This window comes from Triplophysa dalaica, chromosome 23 (genome assembly GCF_015846415.1).
Source record: "Triplophysa dalaica isolate WHDGS20190420 chromosome 23, ASM1584641v1, whole genome shotgun sequence".
NCBI lineage: Eukaryota > Metazoa > Chordata > Actinopteri > Cypriniformes > Nemacheilidae > Triplophysa > Triplophysa dalaica.
The window spans coordinates 17976799-18000815 of record NC_079564.1 but is presented as its reverse complement, the minus strand read 5'-3'; the positions used below and the strand labels follow the sequence as shown (position 1 = coordinate 18000815).

The following is a 24017-nucleotide window of genomic DNA, read 5'->3' as shown; positions in this document are numbered from 1 at the left end:
CCTATTCGATGTTTAACCCAGAATATTCTGAAAGAATCCACAGTTCAAAGATCAGAATCACTTCTCAAAAACTCCTTCATTACGTTTATGTGTGTTCATGTTTTTCTGTTTGTTTGTATGTGTATGTATGTATTGGTCTTTGTGTAACTGTTTGACAGTCTGAAGACACGTTCATAAAGCAATAATCAAAAAGTCAATGCAATATGTGAAGTGTGATCACTGAAAAACTTATTTTCATTTTACCGCTTTTGAAATTGAGCAATCACAGAGAACTTCTCATCTGTACTGTCAGATGTTTTGTGAAAAGAACAGAAAAATCAAACTGATGTCATTCCAAAGTCTTTTATATGAGATTGTAGTGCTGTGCACCTGTCAACACATCCACTGCTTCCCTCTAATATAAAGTACAGGACAGGTGTACGGTACACTCTTAAAAAAAAGGTGCTTCAAAATGAGGCCTTAGAAGAACCTTTTGGTTCCATAAAGAACCTTGAACATCTGAAGAACCTTTCTGTTTCACAGAGAACCATTTCACAGATGGTTCTTTGTGGCGAAAAAAGGTTCTTCAGATTATAAAAAGGTAAGAAATAAATGGTCCTTCGCTGTGAAGAACCTTTTAAGTACAGTCTTAAATTGAAAGATGCTTAAAAGGTTCTTCACAGCGATGTCATAGAAGAACCATATTTAGTTCGACGAAGAACCATTTAGTCAAAGGTTCTTTAAAGAACCATCTCTTTCTTATCTTTTCATAATCTGAATAACCTTTTTTCGCCACAAAGAACCTTTTGTGAAACAGAATGGTTCATTGGATGTTAAAGGTTCTTTATGGAACCATTTAGACAAAACGTTTCTTCTTTGGCATCGGACAACCTTTCAGGTAACCACCTTTATTTTTAAGATAGTACACTCAATGAAATCCTTTCCAATAGTATGTAGGAACTATTACTGATCTTTAATAGAAATGAAAAGATGACATGTTCAGCCCCACTATTAAAAAGTTAAAACACTCTTACCTTGATCTCTGCACCAAAACAACTCAAATATGACAGAAGGCACTGATGGAAATGATCATTTGAGTGTAACTGGGCAACAAAGTCTCACGGGAATTTGTGACTGAACTGTAATCTATTTATACATGTAACCTGACATGAAGTTCCCCCTTTTTTCATGTCAGTCAGCACGACTTCTTTCATGTCACCCAGCACGACTTTCAATCTAATGTATTATAAAACGCGAAATCTTTCATATGTGTAAATATATATCAACGCAATCAGATGGGAATTCACACCTTTTTTTAAAAGGGGGCTTATTCGTGTGAACTCCTATTTCCTATGATCTCTTTGGTAGGTTTGAACTTTTCCCCTGTGACGTTAGGTTTAGGGGCAGGGTTAGGGCAGCCATTTATTGTTGTTTTGCAACATCGTGAAACTTGTGTTTTAAGCAATATGACCCTTTGCGGCTGTGATTTAAGGGTTTGGGGTGAAGTAAGGTGTCAGTCAGCCATATCCTAAAATATGTACGACTTGTTTTGATATCTGGTTATAGATATATAAACGTAAATAAATACACACACAGTCTGTGAATTAAAAGTCATGCTGAGTGACATTTAAAAAAGGATGTGGATATGATATTCCATGAACACGTATTAATAGATTCCAAATTTTTAACTATGCCACGAACTGCCGTGAGACCGGGTTGAACTGGAGGATCACAGCTATATTGAATTGATTAGAAACCCAATGTTGTATAGCATTTCTTTTTGCCCCACATGACAAATTGTCAATGTTGTGTTATGGTCAAATGTCTAAAGACGTTGTTTTCTTTGCTGATGTTTGCTATACAGGTTGTGTCATGTTGGGAATTTAACTCATATATGAATTTAATTTGTTTCAAAGTTGATGTTTATTGTTAGCTGTGTACATCAGCCTGAAAGCTGACCAAAAGTTCTTCAAAATCTCAAAATAACATGAGGGCATTGAAGTCGACAGTCTTCCGAAATACTGCACAACTCTGCCTTAATGTGGAGGAGAAAATGCATATAAAAGCACAATTAAAGTTTCCAGACACATGGACTGTTATTAGACAGATGATGGAAATGAGATAAAGATCCTTTCAATTCTCATCCCAAAGAATATAAAACAACAAGACGAAGAGGTTTATGACAGAGATATTTTTGTGCTCAAACATCCAAACTCCAGCAAAACCCATGATTTCAGCAAAACAGCCCGTTTCTGAGATCAAACGATACAACATAAATATATATATTTATAGAAAATGACAAATGTCACCGCCTACCAGAAATGATTTCTGCCAACAGGAACGACACCTGCAGCTGAAGAGAGAGAAGAGTGTGGATGGATTTTCACCAGCAGACGAATGCATTTCTAACTTTACTGTTATTGCTTGATTGTTAACTTACATCATAAGGTTTTCATGCAGAAAAACCCTAACAGCATTTTCACATCACTATGAAAGTGAACAGTATTTTAAAACAGCAAAGAAAAGTTTTTTCTTTGAATGTGTAAACCCTGACAGAGGTCAAGACCCTGATGCTACTGACCAAATAAAATAAACAAATAAATGAAGTATTGATCTGAGTGTAAATGATTTTATTATGTGAAAATAAGTCCCAGAGGAGAACGTGGTTAGTGTTTCATAGCTTTGAAGATTTGAGGGAATAAGAGTCTGATGTTTGAGACATTTATGAGATTTCAGACTTGCACACATTTATTTTTACAGTGTTTCGAGTATGTTCCATCTCGCTCTGGTCTGTGCTCGTGTAAATGGATCACACAGTATTGCTATGGAGTTCATCTCCACGGTTTTTGTTTCCATAGAAACGTGACATCAGACCGTTGTAATAGAATGTGTCCCTGGAACTCACATAAGACACATGAATCAAATAATAAAGTCAATTAGGGAACAAAAGTGCCCCACTGAACAACAGACTGTTTTTTGACGGATGCTATGACTCATATTTTATTCATTGAACAGTTCTTATGAGCTGTATTTATGGTCAAGAAGATGGATGGATCATCCAAGAATTTGTCTATTTAAATCAATTTTTTCTCATGTTACCCTGTGGAAAGCTGGAATTATTATGATATGCCTCTTCATTCATATATTTCAATTGCGTCATCAGCTTTAATTTAATAGTATTGTGTAGATTGTATTTTAAAAATGAATAACACTATTCTGATAAAAAGTAAATACGTTCAAGTATCAAATGTCGTCCTTTTTTCAAGGTGAAGATGGAAAATTCGTTGACCCTTGTAAAAGTTTTTCAAAGCCCTTCACACACACACACACACACACATATGCCTCAAGGTCTAAATGAATCATGCAAAACTCTGTTGCATTATTGAACTAAAGCCTAATTACTGAAAATCATTCATCATATGAGCAAGTCTTATTTTAATACTGTAAAGCACACAGCTCAGTCTGGTCTTGTGTCAACTGGACCTATTAGAATATATATTATATTTATATCATGCATTTAGGCCTATATACAGTATATGTGTGTGTGGTCAGTAGTATTGTTCTTGTGTTGAAGTTTTTGTTGTCAGGCCAAAACATCTTTGAAATGGCAAGATGCTACAGAAAAAGCAGGCTTGAAGAGTGGTTTGATTGACAGCGTGTGTTGAAGAGCGTGTCTCACCTGTATGATGATCATTTCACAGTTAACCCACTTACAGAAATATCCTTTTACACCACTTACACCAGATTAACGCTTGTATTTTGGCTTTGAATTATTCAGTTGCTGTTGTCTGAATGATGGATTCACAGACAGTTTCACTCATTTAAATGACATTAAAGCTATTAAAAGTGACCCCCTGAAGTGTTCTCGAGAAATACACATCTGTAATCTCACTTTTTGTTCTCTGCCTCAGACAACAAGAGGGCTTGAAACGTCATTGCCAGGCAAAATGTAAGGTGTTCTTTACTGAAAACATGGTAAATAAATTCTGAATTAAAGCGGCATATTAAATTATAGTGAGCTGCTCTACCTCTACCATAATTCACCAGATGTTCTTTGTCTACTCTTGCGATTCTGGCAGCGATTGTAAGTTAAATTGTGCCTTGACTCTTCTCTGTGTCTCTTATATTCGAGGCTCCACACATATTTCACTCGAGTATTTAAACGTGTCTGAAAACGTCGACTGTGTGCGCTCGACACCACATTGATGCGCATTATTTTCCATTTATTTCCAAATGCCCGCCTATAGTATGTCAAACTAATATTAGTTTCGCAGATAGTTTGTTTAAGTAACATTTTTTAATATTGTGGTAGTCCAGTGATATTACCTGATACAGACGATCGAATCCTAAAGTATTATTTCATGCATAGTTTGTAGTCATTGTAAACAGACATAAGGTTGCAGCCTACAGGTATTTGCTTATTTGTTAATGAGGTATTTGTCCCGCCCCTCCTGCGCTGTGATTGGATGGCCGAGTAAAAAGTGACAGATGAGCGCAATCATTCTGCATTAACACATCGCCCTCTACTGGATCTACAATGAGCAGCAATAAACTATACTTCAGCATTTTGGAATGCATACACTTCTGAAAAAGCGATAGAATATAAAACATCATACATTCTACTAGATTTAATGGTAATTGGTCATTTTATTGGTTGTTCATTTAAATCTACATCTACCCATTTGGCAGACACTTTTCGACTTATATTTGCATTATACTTTACTATACATATGTGTCTGGAATGTGCAATTCCCTTGGATCGAACCCATGATCTTACAATGCAATCGCCTTGTTCTAACCATTGAGCCGCAGGAAAGTAATGGAAACAAAAGTCTCTGGTATGTTAAAACACACTACAAAAAAATGATTGTTGGAATGGTTAACAGGGCTGAGTGAAAAGCTGGGGACACGACTATTTTTTTCAGATATTATACATTTATATTTAAGTAAATGTATTTGAAGAAAAGCTGAGATATGGAGTGACACAACGATGCAAAGAAAAAGTGAATCATTTTACTTTATGTTGAAGTAGTGTTGAAGACTGGGAGTGGGGACAAGCAATAAAAGATATTTTTCAGTGTGTAAGGTAGTTTTTATTCATCTTTAAAATAATAGAGCTTAAATTTGCAGTAAGAATAGTATGTAGGACACTTTGCTTAATAATCAAATGTATTTTTGAAATAGCTTCATATTTACCGTTTATTTTACCAGGAAAATCTCATCGAGATATAAAATCCCTTCTTCTAGCGATTATGGGAATCGAGTTAAAGATGAATGAAGATCAGATATTGATGCTGGAGGTTTTACAGTAGCAATGATCTCCTGCTCATCACTTCAGCACAGATCATGTGTTCAGCTCATCTCATGTCATGTTATGAAAGAAATCTCATGTTAAAATGCTTTACTTCATCACGACACATTGTGGCTGGTTTTGTGAATGCCTTAGATCATCCCGAAAGAGTTATCTTTATGACATTTGGACCTATATATTTGTTGAGTCACTTTTGGAAACGCATAAAGATCTTTAGGGTAATCATACTAATCATTTAATCCGGGCACACGTTCAAAGACAACCTTCTCTTTATTTCTCTTGCTCTTTATATTAAAGAGCTCATCAAGTAAAACATATCAGAATCAAAAACATATTTTATTACAGTTTTATCACGTTCACACACATGAAAATAAAAATATTATAGATAGGCAATTAGATGTTGAGATACCATTTATAGATAGATATAAAGATATTTATTTTTTTCTACGTTGACCGAGAATAGAATAAAGACATTTTCTCTAAAACCAAATATTTACAAAGCAAGTATTGAATATAATACAGTTTCTTTGTTGTGTGTTCAATACTTCAGAACGATGAAATTAAAATCACGTTTCAAAATCAAAGCACAGAAATGATCTACTGCGACTTCCAAAGTGCTTCATATTCATGCAAAGGCCATTAAACAGCACTTTACAAACCCAAACACAAAAGCTGGAAAAAACTAATAATCCCAATGTTAAAATGTAATTATAGGAAAAAGAACTTCACTATCAGTAGCCAAACAAACGATTTTATGATATCAAGTTTGGTTTTCTAACCAGAAGCAACACGAAAGCTAATAAAAACAGCATTTGATTCTCCTCAAGTAAATGATTTCGGCACATTCTGTAAATCACCAAAAAAACACTCTACAAAACTCACACTCACTGTTTTCAGATCAGCCAGCTTATACAAACCAAATCATTTCACCTCAATGAAGATACAGTACTATAAAGTCAGAAACATTATCACCTTCACCCACACACAACTTTACTCATATTTACAATATCATTGGCAAAATAACATCTCTCACGTTTAATAATTCAATAATTATTCTTTCAGAATGCTCATAAAAACAACACCAGAATACTTAAGCAGCCGGTTCTTAGATGAAATATACTTTACACATTCAGCTAGTGTCAATACTGAGCGTTGAATAAATTCTAATCGTCATTCAGACACCAAAAGAAAACATCTAGAATATGAGGTTCATTAGAGTTAAAGGTTGGCAAAAATATCCTGCGTAAATATAAAAACATGGCATTCCCTTAATTCACACAGTCAACTTTAAAACAAAAACAAATAAAAAGTTTGACCCTGCTGTTACTGTATCTACCAAACTAAACCCAAAACATAAAAAGAGCTAGAATACTGAATAACACATAGTGAGAAAAAAAGAAAGAGTGTCAAATCTTCCTGGAGTCTTTAGCTTCAAAGAGTTTCATTCGCTCCTGTACCGTTAGTCCCTCTTTCAAACTCTAAAAGAGAGCGAGAGAGAGAATGATGAGAATGACAGAACACATTAGTGACTTTACTGAAATATTTTTATAATAATGCCCAGAATGATGCAGGAATTAAAAAATAAATTCGACATCATTCGAAATCTAAATAAAATATCTGAAAATGAAATCTTATCCTCTAGAAATTCAACAGAACATGAATGCATTCAAGAAATAACATAACCTTCCAGAACGCAAAGTTCAAGCAAAGGTGGAATGATGTTCCAAAGAGTCGTTACATTTCTGTGAAACACTTGCAGTATTGCACCAAACACCACCCACTGGTTAACTGGCCAATCATACACATTGAATTACATCTAAATCAAACCATAATATGTGACCCTGGACAACAAAACCAGTCTTATGGGTCAATTTTTCAAAATTGAGATTTTTACATAATATGAAAGCTGAATAAGTAATCTTTCGATGGATGTATGGGATGTTAGGATAAGACAATATCTAGAGTTTAAAACTCTGGAATCTGAGTGAACAAAAAAAACGTTGTTGAAGTTGTTAATCAGAGGTGCTTTAGCAGGCCAGCCACTCGCAAAAATTAAGTTTTTATATATTTAAGGTAGGAGATTTACAAAATATCTTCATGGAACATGATCTTTACTAAATATTCTAATGATTTTTGGCATAAAAGAAAAATCGGAATTTATATACATTTGGTGAAATGATCAACTGTGACTGAGGACCTTCATCGACCTGATGACCTTTCACACGTCAGGTCACATGAGGTCACAACATTCCAAAGTGAGCACACGCACAATTCCTTCAAGGATATTTTGGGAATTTTACACCGAAACCTGTTTTCTTTTTGGTTTTGAGCTAATGTCAGCGCTGTGGCAATAAGACACCACATGAACACTGTGTACTGAAGTGAACCCACCAGTGTGTGATTTCTCTGTTATTACACTATTAGATGTGTCTCACTGCATTCACAGACTCAACAGCATTTCAGTCTGTCACACCATCTTTCCTTTCTTCATTTCATTTCATAATCGAGCAGAAAGGAGACATGCACGATAAGATAAGTCCCCAAAATTCCAATATTTAAAACAAACAATGTGGATTATAAAACAGATCAAAACTGTCCAGGCAAGTGAAAAAACAAATACACACACAAACACAAACACAAAGCTCTATTCAGGCGGTATGAATTGAACATGACATCTTTGGATCATTTATCTGTTGTTTGATTGTATTTTGACTCAGGAATATCAGTGATTAAACACTAGTGCCGTACAGTAGCACCAATGTGATGTCACCCTAAAAAACAAACACGTCTGAATAGAGTCCTAGAAATACAACAACACAAATATCACACGAATAAGGCACAGAAAGAACACACAACATTCATAAAAATGATGTGGGCTGGTTAAAGCTCATGCGGGATTCATTATACCTGCTTCACCTGATGGACAGGACGGGGTCACAGCGGTCAGCTACCCCCGACCAACCCCTCACTCTCTCCCTGACAGGGCAACATGTACACGTGAGGACACACACACACACACACATACATGTGTACATTTCACACACATCAGTACAGGATTGTGAACAATCAACAGGACACAATAACAGTATGAACCCTCACAAATCTCATTCTTGTCACCCTTAAGGGTTTTACTGCTGATTACTATTTCGTCACCAACCAATCAGAATCAAAAGTCGTATAATAAAGGCATCACACATACAGTACTAACATCACACAATAACACATGACCAACATTCGCACTTGTGTGACAAGAGCTTTGACCTCTCACCTTTGACCTGACTCCATGTAACTTTCTAGACATTCCTTTCTTCAGGAAATCAGGGTCACTCTTGGACTTCATAATATCTGCAGCAAATACAAACACACCGACACACGGAGTCAAAAATCCTGTCATTGTGTGTGCTGAAAACCAATATGAAACACATTCAAAGCTTCTTTCAATTCCGGCCTGAATTTAATTTTGAAGTGTCACATTTCTTGTAAGAAAACGAAACATTTCCATTTTTCATGGAAAATCTTTTCAACTGTTTCCGTATTGACATGATTGATAAACGTGATGTTTGATCTGACCGTATCCAGCAGTGACAGCAGCTCCCTGTGTGTCTAACTCCCCGAGCGCCTCCGTAGCAGCCAGAAGTTTCTCTCTCAGTCTGTTGATGTCACAGTCGGCTTTAGCCTTCACAATACTCAGCTCTGTATAGATGTCTTTGTACTTATCTGAGGCATATTTCTTATCCTGCAACACACACATGAGGATGTGTTAAACAGAGAAACACATGTACGGAGAATTGATGTGTGTGTGTGTTTTATTACTCGTAGTGCAGACTGCAGCTCATCTTTAAGAGAGTTGATCTCTTGTTTGAGGTACTGTATCTCAGACTCCTTCACACGCAGTAAAACCTGCATGACATTTACAGTTAGTGTGTTTGTGTGTCGTACACTGAATTGATCAAAGTTTGTGTTTTAGTACCTCCAGTTCATAGACGTCTCTGCCGTGAGTAAGAGAGGAGGAGGATTTGTCTTCAGTCATGCAGGAGTGCATGCGAGTGATTTCCTCATTTAGACGATGATTTAATTCCTGTGACACAAACACACACAACTCCATTTATTTATAATAACCAAACCCTAACCACACAGTGTGTGTTGATTTGGTTGAATGTGTGTAGTTTTTGTGTGTTGATTTGGTTGAATGTGTGTAGTTTCTGAGTGTACGGATGAGGTTGCATGTGTTTAGTTTGTGTGTGTGTTCATATGTTGAATGTGTGTAGTGTGTGTGTGTGTGTTGATTTGGTTGAATGCGTGTAGTTTCTGAGTGTACGGATGAGGTTGAATGTGTGTAGTTTGTGTGTGTGTTCATATGTTGAATGTGTGTGTTGATTTGGTTGAATGCGTGTAGTTTGTGTGTGTGTGTTGATTTGCTTGAATGTGTGTAGTTTGTGTGTTGATTTGGTTGAATGTGTGTAGTTTGTGTGCTGACCTGGTTGAATGCGTTTAGTTTGTGAGTGTGTTGATTTGGTTGAATGTGTGTAGTTTGTGTGTGGATGTGGTTGAATGTGAGAAGTTTGTGTGTGTTGATTTGGTTGAATGTGTGTAGTTTGTGTGTGGATGTGGTTGAATGTGTGTAGTTTGTGTGTGCTGATTTGGTTGAACGTATGTAACTTATATGTGTGTTGATTTGGTTGAATGTGTGTTGTTTGTATGTGTGTTGATTTGGTTGAATGTGTGTAACTTAAATGTGTGTTGATTTGGTTGAATGTGTGTAACTTATATGTGTGTTGATTTGGTTGAATGTGTGTAATTTGTGTGTTGATTTGGTTGAATATGTGTTGTTTGTATGTGTGTTGATTTGGTTGAATGTGTGTAGTTTGTGTGTTGATTTGGTTGAATGTGTGTTGTTTGTATGTGTGTTGATTTGGTTGAATGTGTGTAGTTTGTGTGTTGATTTGCTTGAATGTGTGTAGTTTGTGTGTTGATTTGGTTGAATGTGTGCTGTTTGTATGTGTGTTGATTTGGTTGAATGTGTGTAGTTTGTATGTGTTTGACCTGGTTGTGTGTGTGTAGTTTGTGGTTCTCTCTCTGGCACTGTCCCAGCGCTTGTCTTTCGGCCTCCAGTGCTTGTGCCAGGTGTGCGTTCTCTAAACACTTCTGTGAGTATTGCTCAGACAGAACCTCCAGCTCACGGTGGATGGACTGCAGCTCCTCTCTAAACACACACACAGCACGAACTCAAGCAGAGAAGTGTGAACACAAACATGACAGAGAATGATCTATACACACTCACTCATACTGTCTGCGCAGCTCCAGGATGTCTGCGCTCACCCCGCTCATCTGTGCCCGATTGGATTTCTGCAGTTCCTCTCGATGAGCGTTTCTCATGGCCTCGATCGCTGCAAACACAACAACAACATAGCGATCAACCTTCAGTGAATCAGTGAGAATGACTCTTTAGAATGATTTACTGATGAAGATGAGATATTGGGATGTTTCAGTACCAGCAATAGTGGCGTTAGTTTCTTCCTCCAGCAGTCTTTCTTTCTCCTCCAGGAGTTTCTGGATCTCTCGCTGGTGTTGTCTCTGGATGTCCTCGATCACCTTCTGATGAGTTTCCTCCATCGCTGTGAATCCACGCTCACATGTCGCCTGTGTTCCACAACAAACACGTGAACACATACTCACATACAAGAGCAGAGTCTCTACTAGCTCTGGATATCAACACTTGATTTTCAGATTAAAAGTCTGAATTAGTTTCCATAAGAAAAAGCAGTTACCAAGTAAGTTTGTAAAGTAAGTAAATAAATGTTTGACCGCTTAAGTCTTGAGACTTGGTATAACATACACAACTGTTTAAGTTTAGTGTCACTTATATTTCTTATATATATATTTTTTTTGTTGAATTTTACAATAATCAAACTATTGAATAACATACATGTAACTATGGGAATTATGTTGTGACTGAAAACTGTTTGACAATAAGAGCTCAGAACTGTTTACATTTCTGTAATGAGTCCAAATCATGATATCAAAGCATTTTGATTAACATGTTAGTCTTCGAGGAAAAGAAATCAAATCAAACATAATGAAAAGCATTTTACACAAGTGACCCTAAATCATGAAACAGCAGTGTTTACCTTGATATTTCATTAACATATAGAACTGATCAAATAAAAATGACGGAAATCTGAAAATCATTCTTTCTATGCCAACTCCCAACAACTATAATGATTGCATGTTCCTAAATCTGTCAATAATGGCAGAAGCAGATGAACAGGGTCGGGCGGCAGCGAACTGGACTGGAATAACACCGTTCATCACGAGGTGTGAGATGGTGTTACAGGAAAACAACATGAATGAAAGAGGTTAAATTAAGAAGTGGATTCATGCATTCAAACACACAAACACAAAGATGCAAACAGTTTGTTAAACATCTGTGTGTCTGTGGATTCAGTGTGATTGTGCTGCTTCCCTTAGTTCACTACAGCATGAGATTGTGAGGGAGGCGGTTATGAGATTAAAGGGTTGCAGTGGTCATCCTAGCAGAAAATGATCCAGTAGATTGTTGTACTTTAACCAAATCATTACCATCAACACTCAAATCAATGGACGGACTGTAATGTAATATCTTTGAAACATCATTAAAGTGATAGTTCACCTAAAAATGAAAATACTGTCATCATTTATTCACCCTCTTGTCATTTTAAACCTGTATGAGTTTCTTTCTTCCGCAGAACACAAAAAAAAGATATTTAGAAAAATGTTATTGACCAAACAGCAATGGCAGCTATTCACTTCTATTGTATGGACACAAAACCCATACAAGTAAATGGGTGCCACTCTGAACTGAAGAAACTATTTGAATCAGAATGTGAGTACAGGTCTGAAGTGTTAAGAAGGGTGGTAGCAGTTATTACACTTCTGACTTTGTCATCTTACTATAATGTCTCTTGAGAGCGAGGTTCACCACAAACTGGAGTTTACTTAGCTTATAAAGGACTTCTCAGACAGAAAATCCCGGAGGAAAAGCTTCTGAAGGTAGGACATTTAAGTTTTTTCGTACATAGGCCCAAATTGAAATGTTTATGTTTTGAAGAAATACGGAAGGTGGGGGGGCTACTGTAGCCCAGGGACCTCTGTTACCTAAGGGGGCCCATGTGTGTGTATTTTGTGTTCTGTGCGTGTGGAGTCCATGATTTGGTTTTGCATGTAGGTGTGTATGAACATGTGTGCGTCTCTGTTTTCTGTGTGTGTTCCCCTTTTTGGTTTTTACTTGTATAACTTTTGCTTTTAGTCAGTGTGTTTCATTTACAGCTGCTTTGTAACAATTACAATTGTAAAAATCAGCCAAAACCACTGCAACCCCATTTAACAGCGATGCACTACTGAGGGTCTAAGCGGTGAAAAGCTGTAAAAGTTGAAACCTTGAGACTGTCCAGATCTCTCTGGTACTTCTCCTTTAGACTGTTCAAATCTCCGTCCAGCGGTTTCTGTTTCATCTCCTCTCTCATGACAGTCAACTGCATCTCCAGCTCTTGAACCCTAGGCAGAGATCTAGATCCACCTCCTCCATCCATTGGACACACCATTGCCTCGTCTGTCTCCTCCTCTCTCAGGTTCCTCTCCTCCAGCGAGCAGATGGTCTGGTCGTAGCACTCCTTGAGTTTGTGAAGCTCCTCTCTGTTGGATTCTTCTAGCTCTCGAACCTTCACCAGAAATTCCTTCTCAAGCTTCACAATCTGCTCTTTGTGTCTCATCTCAGCGTCTTCCATATCCAGCAGAAGCATCTCAAGGCGTTGTTGGCTGTTGGCGGCCCGTTCCATCAGCTCCAGCTCTCTGGTGATCTGCTCCTCTTGTGCCCGTCCCATCTCTTCTGAGTGCCGGCTCTTTAGCTCCTCTTTCTCTCTATGAAACGCCTCTTCTAACTGATTCAGGGTCTGCCGTTGCTCTTGTAGCTCTCTGAGTTTATAAGACAGCTCACCTCGTAACATGTCATTTTCCTCCTGTAAGGAGCTGATGGTGCTTGTGAAGCCCATATGTTCCTTCTCTAAACAGCTCTGGTAGTGGCGCTGGATGGCTGCGACGCTCTCAGCGTGTTCCTGAACCAGCGCCGCCATGCTGCGACCGGTCTCTTGGCATAGTGAAAGTTCTCTCGTATGACCGGCTCGCAACCTGCAGGCCACATAAGCAACCTGAGCTTGCATCAGCACTTCCTGTATGCACACAGAGTCACCACGCCATGAACTCATTTTAAAAGCATTTGCAAGTCCTGAAAGTAAACTGGCTTCTCCTTCCTCACAGATCCGGTCAATCTCACCGGAGAGACTACGGAGGGCTTTCACTTGTTTCTTGAGTTCGGCTGTAAGATTTTCCCAGACAGTTTGAAGATGTGAGTCCGATTCAGCGCTGTGGAACGGCAGACCGTCTGAGAAATGTCTTTGTACGATCTCCGCCGCTAGGCTCCGAGCTTCCTCTCTCTCAATCTGCTCCATATGGGGGGCAAGTTCAGGAGGCGTTACATCAGCGAGCCGACCTTCATCCGCTTTCAGAGCTTCACCCCTTTGCTTAACAGTCACGTTCGCTTTGGTCAAGTCTCTCTGAAGCTCATTGACCTTCTCCTGGAAACTCGTGGTTAAATTCTGAAGTGAATAGGCAAGCTCAGCACTAATGCAGGCATTCGTGATGACATCCTGTGAGAAAGAGCTACCTGCATCCGTCTCCAGCTTTTCCACCTCGGCGAGGAATGCTGTCTCCAGGAGAAGTTTTCGTGTGAGTACATCAGAATAAACTACAGAAAGACAGCCTTCGCTGCTCTTCTTGATGTTTTCAACGTCTTTGTGAATGGAGTTCAAGGCTGACATCGTACCAGAGTTCAGATCGTGCAGAGAGAAGCACATCCTCTCCAGAACTTCAGCTTCAAAGGATAATGTTTCAGCAAACCCTTTCACACTTTGCTTTAAAGATTCAGACGACATATCGGTGCTTTCAGAGGTCTGACGTGGCTCATACATCATGCCGCCCTGCCTCAAGTGCATGGCGGCACAAACCAAACATTTCTGCACCTCTGCAAGAGTACACATGAGAGATTTAGATGTACTGGTCTCGCTGTTACCGGTCAGAATTTCTCTGACTTTTTCTGTGCAGGACTCCACCAATACCAAGGCTTTCTCATACTCATCACTTACGAGTTCAGTCTTGAAGATCTTCTTGCTGGGTTCATCCATCGTTAACTTATCACAGGTTTTAGTCGTGCAGTCCTCCATAGCTCCGGTGCTCACGTCTGAAGGATCGGGACGATCCCGGATCTTCTCGGTGAGGTGTTTCAGCATCTCCTCCGTGGCTATCAGCTTGGTTTCTAGGTTATGTATGATGGAGACAAACTTCTCTGGATCTCGCTGGAATGACCTATCACTGACAACACTGTCAAGAATGTGATCCAGACTTGATGTGTTTTCTGTCTGAGCCCGGTGGTATGATTGGCACTGGATGGTGGAGAAGCGAATCCTCTGCCTCTTCACTATAGACATCTCTGTCTCAGACCTGCTTCTTGTGAGCTGAAGTTGGGAAGGACTTGAGGATGAGACATCACGCTGCACCTCTTTCAACCCATCCAACATGTCTTCCTGCGATCGACAGCGGCGCATACTGAGATCAGCGTATCCGAGTCGCAGTGCGTTGAGGTGTTCTTCCAGCTCAGCAATGCGATCTTCTGCACACACGAGTTTGGCCTGCAGCTCTCGTTCTGCTCTGCGAGACTCCACCAGTTCTGGATAATCACGCTCCATCTTAGAAAGAAGATCTGCTTTTTGCTGCAGACAATGTTCGGTTTCTTCTAGGCTGCTGCCGAGGGCTGCCATCTTCACGAGAGCCTCGCTCAAGTATTCCTCTTTCTGTCTGATCAGCTGTTCGTACATCTCTTTTGTCCACTTTACCTCTTCCTCTTTCTCCCTCAGCACTTTACTTATTCTCGCAAACTCATCAGACACACGCTCGTACGAGCTCTCCAGGGAGCGATAGTCAATATCCACGGTTGTTAAACGTGCCTGTTGTTTTCCCACCTCCTTGTCCGTCTCAGAAATCTGATTGAGGAGCTCCTGACAGCGACATGTTAGTTGGTCACGTTCCTCCTCCAACCTCCTCACGCTCTCCCGCAGTATTTCCACCGTATCGCTCTGCGCTTCCAGCTCCAGCTGAAGACGCTGCACTTCGTCTCGCAGTCCTGCGCTGCTTTCCATTCCACCGCCCCCGCTCAGCAGCGCCTCCACCTGTTCCTGCATCTCCTGCAGCTGCTCCTCCATCTCATGCCTCCTCTCCTCAGATTCCACCAACCTCCGAGTTAACCCCTGCCGCTCCCGCTCGTGTTTCTCCTCCTGGCACCTCTGCTCCTTTCTCTCCCGCTCTTCCCGGAGAGTCTGCTCCTCCTCCATGGAAATCAGACGTCCGGTTGCCTCTGTGAGTCTCTCCTGAAGTCTCTGCACCTCACGATGCTGATCTCTCTGCAAAGCTTGCTGCTGTTCCATCTGTCTGAGCTCCTGGTTCTTCTCCAGCAGACTGGCCTCCACCTGCCGCAGACGCTCCTCGCTCTCTCTCAGCTGCATGCGCAGGGCCGCCTCATTTCGGATCCATTCCTCCTCTCTCTCATGACAGCGGAGTCGCTCTATTTTCAGCTCGCTGCGCATACGTGCCACCGCCTGCTCGCTGGCTACTATCTCCTCCATGGCCGTCGTGAGTTTCTCCTGCAAGGCCTCTATTTCCACCTCGTGATGGCCGATGATATCTTGCGCTTCGCTGTAGCTACGTCTCAGGGTGTGAACTTGTTGGTTGGCCTTGTCGTGCCTGCAACGCTGGGAATCTACCTCGCTCTTTAAGTCTTGGTTTAGCCTGTTGAGGCGTTGCCACGGTGCTCGGTGAACTGATGGTGAGGCTGCATCAGACTGAGGCTTTGCAGTGGTTGTGTCGCTCTTTAAGAGATTAAGAGGAAAGCGACATTAGACTTTGTTTTCATGGCTACGTTCAAGTGCTTACCATCCTCTGAGCTCAGCTGAAGCTGGAAAGTTGACAGATTTATAGCCATTTTGTACTTACTCAAGCTTTCCACTGTGCTTTTGAAAGATGACGTCAAAGATGGATGAAATGATGCGAGTGCTCCAAAATGAAGGAAAAATGTGTACATTCAAAAAGGCACATAAGGGATCTAAAGAGGGCGTGGAACTATGGAACGCAAACTTGTGATTGGATGGACAATACAATGATATTGTACAGAAAAACATGGTAATATAAGAAGGAAAAAAAGATGAAAAAAGAAAGAAGCAGTCACCAAGATAATATGAAAGGCACACCAGAGAACAGTCATTCCAAAACCCATCAAACAAAATGATGCGACAAAAGAACGAGAGATGAAAAAGACAAAAACATCCCTAAACAAACCAAGCAGAAAAGCACAGCTGAAAGCTTTTTCAGATGTATCATCTTTGGAGAAAAGGTTTATTGGTTACCAGAATTTTAACCAAAGCCCAGTCAGAGCCCAGGGAAAGAAAGACAGCAGATCAGTTAGTTCACTCATGCCGAGAGTTCATTTAAAACCCAAACATACAATAGTACTGAATTAAAAAGCATAAGCAACAAACACTACAGATTTTAATTAAAAAATGCATTTTTAACATTGTTTTTTGGTACCTGTAGTATATATCCCTCCCGGCCGTTCTGCTCTCTCTTGCGGGAATCTTGAAGTTGTTCCTGTAAGATGCTGTTTTGTTGTTGAAGTCTGGCCAGCTCTCTTTGCGCCTGACCCAACTATAAAAAACATGTTGAGACCTGTTATAATGAATTTATCAAATAAAAAAATGACAATATAAAATGAGCCAAGAAAGAATGGCTTCTCGAACCTCAGTTTCCAGTCCATTGGTCATCTCTTGTGGCTGGTGTCTCTCTCCAACAGGAGCGTTTGAGGTGTTACTGGTGGAGCTTCCGGTGATTGGGACCTGCTTTTCCTCTCTAAGGGGCGTGGTTTCCACCTGATGCCACCTCTGTTCAATCTCCACCTGAACGACTGAGTTTCTGTGGTCCGTCCGATGACTATCGACCTCCTGCGTGTCTCTGGGTTGGTCTATCTCCATCCTCGCCTGTTCCTGAGACACCTTGTGGGGTATTTTTGAAGGGGGCTCTGACGCTGTACTTGTATTGACTGTACCGGTCTGATGGAGGCGCTCTTGACACACATGCTCCCTAACTACTTCATCGTCGTCACATTGTGATGGCTTGTTGGTATGATTAGTGGAGGTGATAGAGATGGGAGAGGTGGAGACTGAGGATAGAGAAGATGTGGAGTTGATTACTAAAGTATCTGCTCTCTTTCTTAAGGGTTGATGGCTTTCATTGCCCTGTCCCGGTCGAAACTCCACCCAGTCGATGGTTTTTGATCGTCCTTCTCTCTTGGGTTTCTTGCGCTGATCAGTGGGAGGAACAGAGTCTGTGATGTCATTACGTGACTTTTGGGTTTCAATTGCAGAGCTATTGGATTGTGAAGAGTTAGGAGGGGGTTGGATAAAGTTTTCTTCCACATTTGATCTGCTTCGCTCCTCTGGAAGAGAACTGTGTGAGAGAACGTACTGAATAATAAATCAATAACCTAATGCATATCATATCATTACCTCACATACCGTAACATATCATATACCATATTTTGTATCATCATTTTACATGATCATATCTATCATATATATCACATTACATCACATCATATATCACAACACATCATATATCATAGATTATATCCTATCACTTCATATGTCATATAATACTTCATATCATATCATATCATACATTTATGCATTTGGCAGACACTTTTACCCAAAGCGACCTACATATATACATAATTATTTATAGCATTGAGATCGAACATATGATCTTGGCGTTGTCTGCGCCATGCTTTAACCACTGAGCCACAGGAAAGCTCTGGACCGTGAGTGTCCTTAATAAAGTTTTTGATTGATTAATGATTGATTGATAACATTCTGTATATCATATCATATTATATCATAGATCATATCATATATTTTGTTCAAAGTGACAAAAAATGACAGCATCTGGCTTTCCTGTAGCTCAGTGGTAAGAGCATTGTGTTAACAACGCAATGTTGTGGGTTTGATCCCAGGGGATTGCAAATACCTATGTAAAATGTATAGGATAAAGCAATGTAAGTCGCTCTGGATAAAATCATCTGCCAAATGCCTAAATGTAAATGTAAATATAAATTTTGTTTAAGGAATCCAAAATAAGCTGTTTACCAGTAAGAATATGTAAGAAAACGAAAAAAAAACTGAACGCAAAGAAAAGAGTAAGCCACAGTAAACACACACACACAAGGTGTAAAAATCTAAAATGTGTTACAGCTGTCTAAAACACACACGCACACACAGCTAAACTACTGCAGACAGGATAGTTTGATTAATGGTTAGTCGGGTGAGAAAAATCATCTGGTCACTGTATGGCATTTAACTGATGTCAGGCACGTCTGTAAACCCTCGGCGTGTCTGTGGATTCTAAAACTGACCACTGATGCAATGCTCTTTTTCATCACCTTTAAAGAAGTAGGTGGTGTAACATGGCAACAAGAGGGAGAGACATTAAAGTTAGGTGTGAACTCATGTGTGTTGTTGTATAACCAACAACCTAAAACTAGAGGTGGTAACAGCTTAAACTATACTTAACATTTAATAAAAGAATAAAAGTCATTTATGCAGTCAAAACATTACGCTCACAGACACAAAGTAGTAACGTAACACACCCCAAAATAACTCTAGATATAATTTCTGTCTAGGTCCATCTCTCTTATATTCAAGAGAGAGAGTCGCCAGTGAGGTTACATCACTACTAGCAAATCACAGAGCGAGCACAGGAATAACTGACATATCAGAGAAGCCGGGATATCACGACAGCACATAACTAGAACTCAGCTCTGACATCACACTTACACAAACACACAAACAAACGCACACACACGGGTCAGAATAAGAGGAGGAAATGCAGACCTGGGCATAAGAACTGAAAGTTTCAGAGACACGTTTTTCCTGCAGCCGGAGGAATGATGCAAAAAAACAAAAGAAAAGAAATAATACATGAGAAAGAAATGAGAGAAAAATAAGATACAACTAGAGTGCTTTTTATGAACTGTTGAAAAGTGCAGAATGATTCAGAGGGGTGAAAATTGTGTCATTTCTGTGAAGTCAATAAACATTTTCATATACATTCCCATTATCTTCTGATTAATTCAGCACACAGATGAAAATCAAATGTCTGACTGTTTGATGTTCTTGTCATCTAAATGTAATGTTGAAACTCACCGCGTGACATCAGGAGCGATGGTGGGTCGCATGTTCTTCAAAATGGCCTGAATCCAGTTACGACGTATTCCAGAGGTCATAGCAGATATTGTGAACGCTCCCTCCTTACTCTGAGAGGAAGACAAGCAGAAATACAAAACATCTGTTATACTGCTGTTAAGTCAGATTTTAAGAGCTGGGGGACATGAATAAAAAAAATTGTAATTCCCTGATGTTTTACACAACCGTGAAGAAACAATCCACAGTTCAAAAGGTGAAATCTCAAAAACATTTTTGTTGAAGTGCAACGTTCTCGAGAGTGTTTAACAGCACACTTATCATGTATCCAGTGCGTTCTGAAGCATAAAGATAGCTGCAAGTTATATTTACAGTTGTTATTCATTTCTTGACACTGACGCCCTGCTGTTCGTCTGTACACAGAGACAGTCAATGCTTTCTGCTATTTCTGACATCTCGAAAATAACTTTCAAAATAATATCAGCTCAGAACCTGCAGTAATTTGCCACCTAGACAAACACAACAACATCACGACGGCTTTATAATTAAAACACTGCTCGGCGTGTTTAACCAAACATTTATACACTGTATACATTTTGAACATGATACTACACCCATAGATCTATCTCATGAAGAGTACAGAGGACTAGCTAATTTGTTGTCACATGATGTTATTTTAGAAGGAAGTGATGATATCACAGCTATGACTGTTGACAGATCAGGTGACATTTCTAATGACACAATACAGCACACGGGTTACAGATAACATCACTGATGCTTTATTTAGGTGAAAAACATACCGTTGATGTCTCACACACATCAAGAGCAATGATCTGGGCAGTCCAAATCTTACATCACAGAGTCATACGAAACTGTTGTTGAGGTTGTTATACACATATGTTTTTTCACAAATATCCCTTACGACCTACTACTGCACACTACCATCCTCGTCCTCACTGGTTTTCAGTCTTTACGGATCAAAATTTACTTACAAGGATCTGAAAGCCATAGTTCCTCTGGACTGGAAATTCCGTCACGTCGTAACACATGGACAGATCAATTTCTCCATCCACATCAGCAGCCTGAGAAACACGAAAGACGTGTCAGACTATCACACGTATGAAATGTGTTAACATGTCACACTGTTTTAAATAGGAACCTCCTCGGCGATCGAGTCTCTGTAGAACCTCAAGCTCTGATCCGTCAGGACAAACCAGTGTTTCTTCCACTAAAACCAGAGAGAGAAAAAACTAAAATGAGTGTTTTAAATGAACTATGGCACAACAGAGTTTGGGATATGAAAACCTGAAGGGCGCTGGTTATGATTTGTTTACTCACCAATCCATCTTCGTACAGTTTGGTCATCCATCCTTTCTTAAAGTTCAGCAGATCAGGCTGAGTGAGATGTGATGAGAGGAAAAAAGACATAATACAAAAGTAAAACATGTGAAACGAATAAAATGGAACAGCACATATACACATAGACATTTTTGAGAGATCTCAACAAGAGTTGATGTGCACAGGTGAATATTTTGAATATCTTTCATTTATTTATAATGATTGCGCATCATGCGTAAAACAGAATAAAAAATCAGTTTGATGAGAATTGAAAGCTTGTCCTGTGTTTTAGTGTTTTGATTCATTTCAAGTGTAGGAGTCACTGCTTGTTTGTTGCTTCATTTCTCCTCAAATGCATAATTTTACATGTTTTTCGTGTGGACCCGGGATTAAGAAACACTGTTATAGAGAAACTCTCACAAGTTACAAATGCAGCAGAGTAACACTAAACACCATATAAACATCAGCTGTCAGGCATCTGATTTACTAAATACACAGTATAAAGAAATAGTGAAAATGAACTACAAAACTCTATTCAAAAGTCCACCTTCACTGTTCTATATTCAGGTTCACTGTACCTTTGTCTTGTTGAGTTTCATCTGTGACCTGTTCCTCACACACTTCTGACTCACATTCTTTCTTTCTGTCTGTATGAACATGTTGTGTGTGTGTGTATGTGTGCGTGCGTGTGTGGGTACATGTGCGCGCGTGTGTGTTTGAATCCTGGTGTCGCCGGTCTTAAAACTAAGCAATTGCTATTTATAATCAGGGGGTGGTGAGGTGGCTCTGGGTTGGGTTTGCATGGACCCAGTAATAACAGCTGAAACACCCCCCCACACAGACACACACACACACACACACAGACAAACACACACAGACAAACACACACACACACACACAAACAAGTGCACAAACAAACACTCCAGACACTTGGAGTCTTTTACCGTCATAGAGCAAATGAAAGTACAGCATTCTTAAAGAGTAAGTAGCATTCGATCATGAAAATTTCAGGTTATGTTGCCGTGTTTCAAAGTAAGCCGTCTGCCAAGTTGTAAGTCCTAAGGTGAATAAATAACAAAGTAATTGGCTTGTAGAAAAGGGAGTCGACTCTGAATCAGGCAAACGAGACGTGTCTATAACCGCTGCGTATCTACGTCACTAGACATAGTCCCCGCCTACGTTTTGATGGGACTGCCGCGAAAACTTCACTCTCTCCTCCCCCAAAACTCTGTCGCTCATTCGTGATGCGTGTGCGTCTAAAACCTGTGTTCTACGTTGTGAAACTAAGTGCGTCTTATTTAAACTACCAAAGGAAGAACTTCTGAGGAAACAATTCATTTTCAAATGACACCAAAGGAGTATAACCCCAGGGTTTAACTGTGCACGTGTCATTTCACCGAAGATTGCTTCAATAATCTTGGAACGTTCACTCAGGATATGTTAAAAAACTATCCTCGAAAGGGGGAAATACCAACTTTATTTGGACCTGTTAGCTCCACCGAATCACAATCTGTAAGTGTGACTATACATTTTTGTCTGAACTTCAAGAAATATTTGTGTACCTTATATCTGTGTTTAGCTAATGCATATAACGGTAACATTAGCATGTACCATTTTTTCTGGGGTGTTACAGTTTGTTTATCTATCTATGAACGGATGTTTCATCGTCAGACTAGGGCTCAAACAGGTTAGGTGAAATCCCCGCCATCTATACCCAATATACCCTATACCCAATCCCCGCCTCTATCTATACACTGTATATAAATTTTAAACTGTACACCGTAACCCACCAATGATGGTAGGGGTTCCATTTGCGACACATGATGAACGCTGTAATAAGTTCTAGTAATGGGAAGAAGGAGGCGGGAACTGGCCAACGTTCAACAACTTTTAATAAAAAATAAACAAACCACAAAACGAAAGTATAATATCGGCAGCTCCCGCACAGTCGACACCCGCCCACACAAACATAAAACATAACATAAAATCCAGGCCTGGTCCTCTCTCCGTTCGCTTGTCCTTTTATGCTTCCAATCTCCTCTAAAGAGATCAGTCCCCATGCAACGCACAGCTGACACTCATTATCATCACTAGTTCCGCCTTGCTGGTTACAAACGCGTTTGACCAATAACAGCAGACCACACCACCTGACCAATCACATGACACTAGGCTAGCGGATAGGAGGGGATTAGACAGATGAATCGCGGAACGAATCATTTGAGAGTCAGTCAAGAAGTAAGGTAAGAATAATAACCTATTATAAAGACATAATAGTGTTTTTACACCTATGTGCACAAACTTGTTGTTGGACACTCCATAAACCAAAGTAGGACCTTAAAAATCATATGTTACTTACTCTTTAAGACAAAACATGTATATTTTAAAAGCACACTATATTTAATTCAATTCAAGTTTATTTATATAGCGCTTTTCACAATGTGCATTGTTCCAAAGCAGCTTTACAGGGGCAAACAAGAAAACAGAAAAGGTAAAACACAGCACAGTGATGTGATGTGACAAGACTAGAGACACTGAACTTATGCCTCTCACAAAACCTATGATCTTAGCCGTAGTGCCTAAATTCTTCATCTTGGAAAGGTATATTTAAACATTGGATTAAATATTGGAATTATAGAGCAGAAAAAACTACCACCACATAACCTTAGTGTCTCCCACATGAAAACACTAAAGTGTAATTTGTGGTCGTGCGTAGGATCTACGCTGTAGGTTGTGTGTAGCTCTGCGTAGCATGACCTGCACCTCTCCCAAAATGTAACATCGCGTCAATTCAACGCGGACCGCGAGCACTGTGATTGGTCTGTTTGAACCCCTCTCTCAGGTCAAAAAATTCGGAGAAAGCCTAATGTTTACGCAAACACATTTTTGAATGAATTATCCATGTAAATTGTTTGTTCTATTGTATTTAACATCTCAGGCTGTAACAGAAGTGACCGTTTACTTGCCACTATCACTGCTAATGCATCTCAAACGAGCTACTGCTTATTCGGCTATTGTCTTGGTTACACAAGCAACACGCGAGTGGACACTGACGCCTAGTG

General features: G+C 39.7%; 1 protein-coding gene across 6 annotated transcripts in view; it reads right to left on the bottom strand.

Moving 5' to 3' along the window:
* Positions 1-5607: 5607 nt before the first annotated feature.
* The window catches only part of si:ch73-103b11.2 (protein outspread), a 36740-nt gene continuing 18330 nt past the window's right edge, over positions 5608-24017 (bottom strand). For 3 of the 6 annotated variants that reach the window (XM_056737925.1, XM_056737929.1, XM_056737928.1), the window contains 16 exons: positions 20959-21015; positions 20780-20848; positions 20613-20702; positions 19624-19733; positions 19312-19350; positions 17167-17872; positions 16958-17074; positions 12706-16242; positions 10783-10930; positions 10572-10677; positions 10334-10493; positions 9261-9368; positions 9104-9190; positions 8861-9026; positions 8559-8635; positions 5608-6768 (listed from right to left, as the gene is read on the bottom strand). In XM_056737925.1, coding sequence (XP_056593903.1) covers positions 6697-6768; positions 8559-8635; positions 8861-9026; positions 9104-9190; positions 9261-9368; positions 10334-10493; positions 10572-10677; positions 10783-10930; positions 12706-16242; positions 16958-17074; positions 17167-17872; positions 19312-19350; positions 19624-19733; positions 20613-20702; positions 20780-20848; positions 20959-21015 — 5649 coding nt within the window. In that variant the 3' untranslated portion in view covers positions 5608-6696. Of the gene's footprint in view, positions 6769-8197; positions 8267-8558; positions 8636-8860; positions 9027-9103; positions 9191-9260; positions 9369-10333; positions 10494-10571; positions 10678-10782; positions 10931-12705; positions 16243-16957; positions 17075-17166; positions 17873-19311; positions 19351-19623; positions 19734-20612; positions 20703-20779; positions 20849-20958; positions 21016-24017 lie in introns of all 6 variants that reach the window. The other 3 variants (XM_056737926.1, XM_056737931.1, XM_056737927.1) reach the window with 2 other exon arrangements.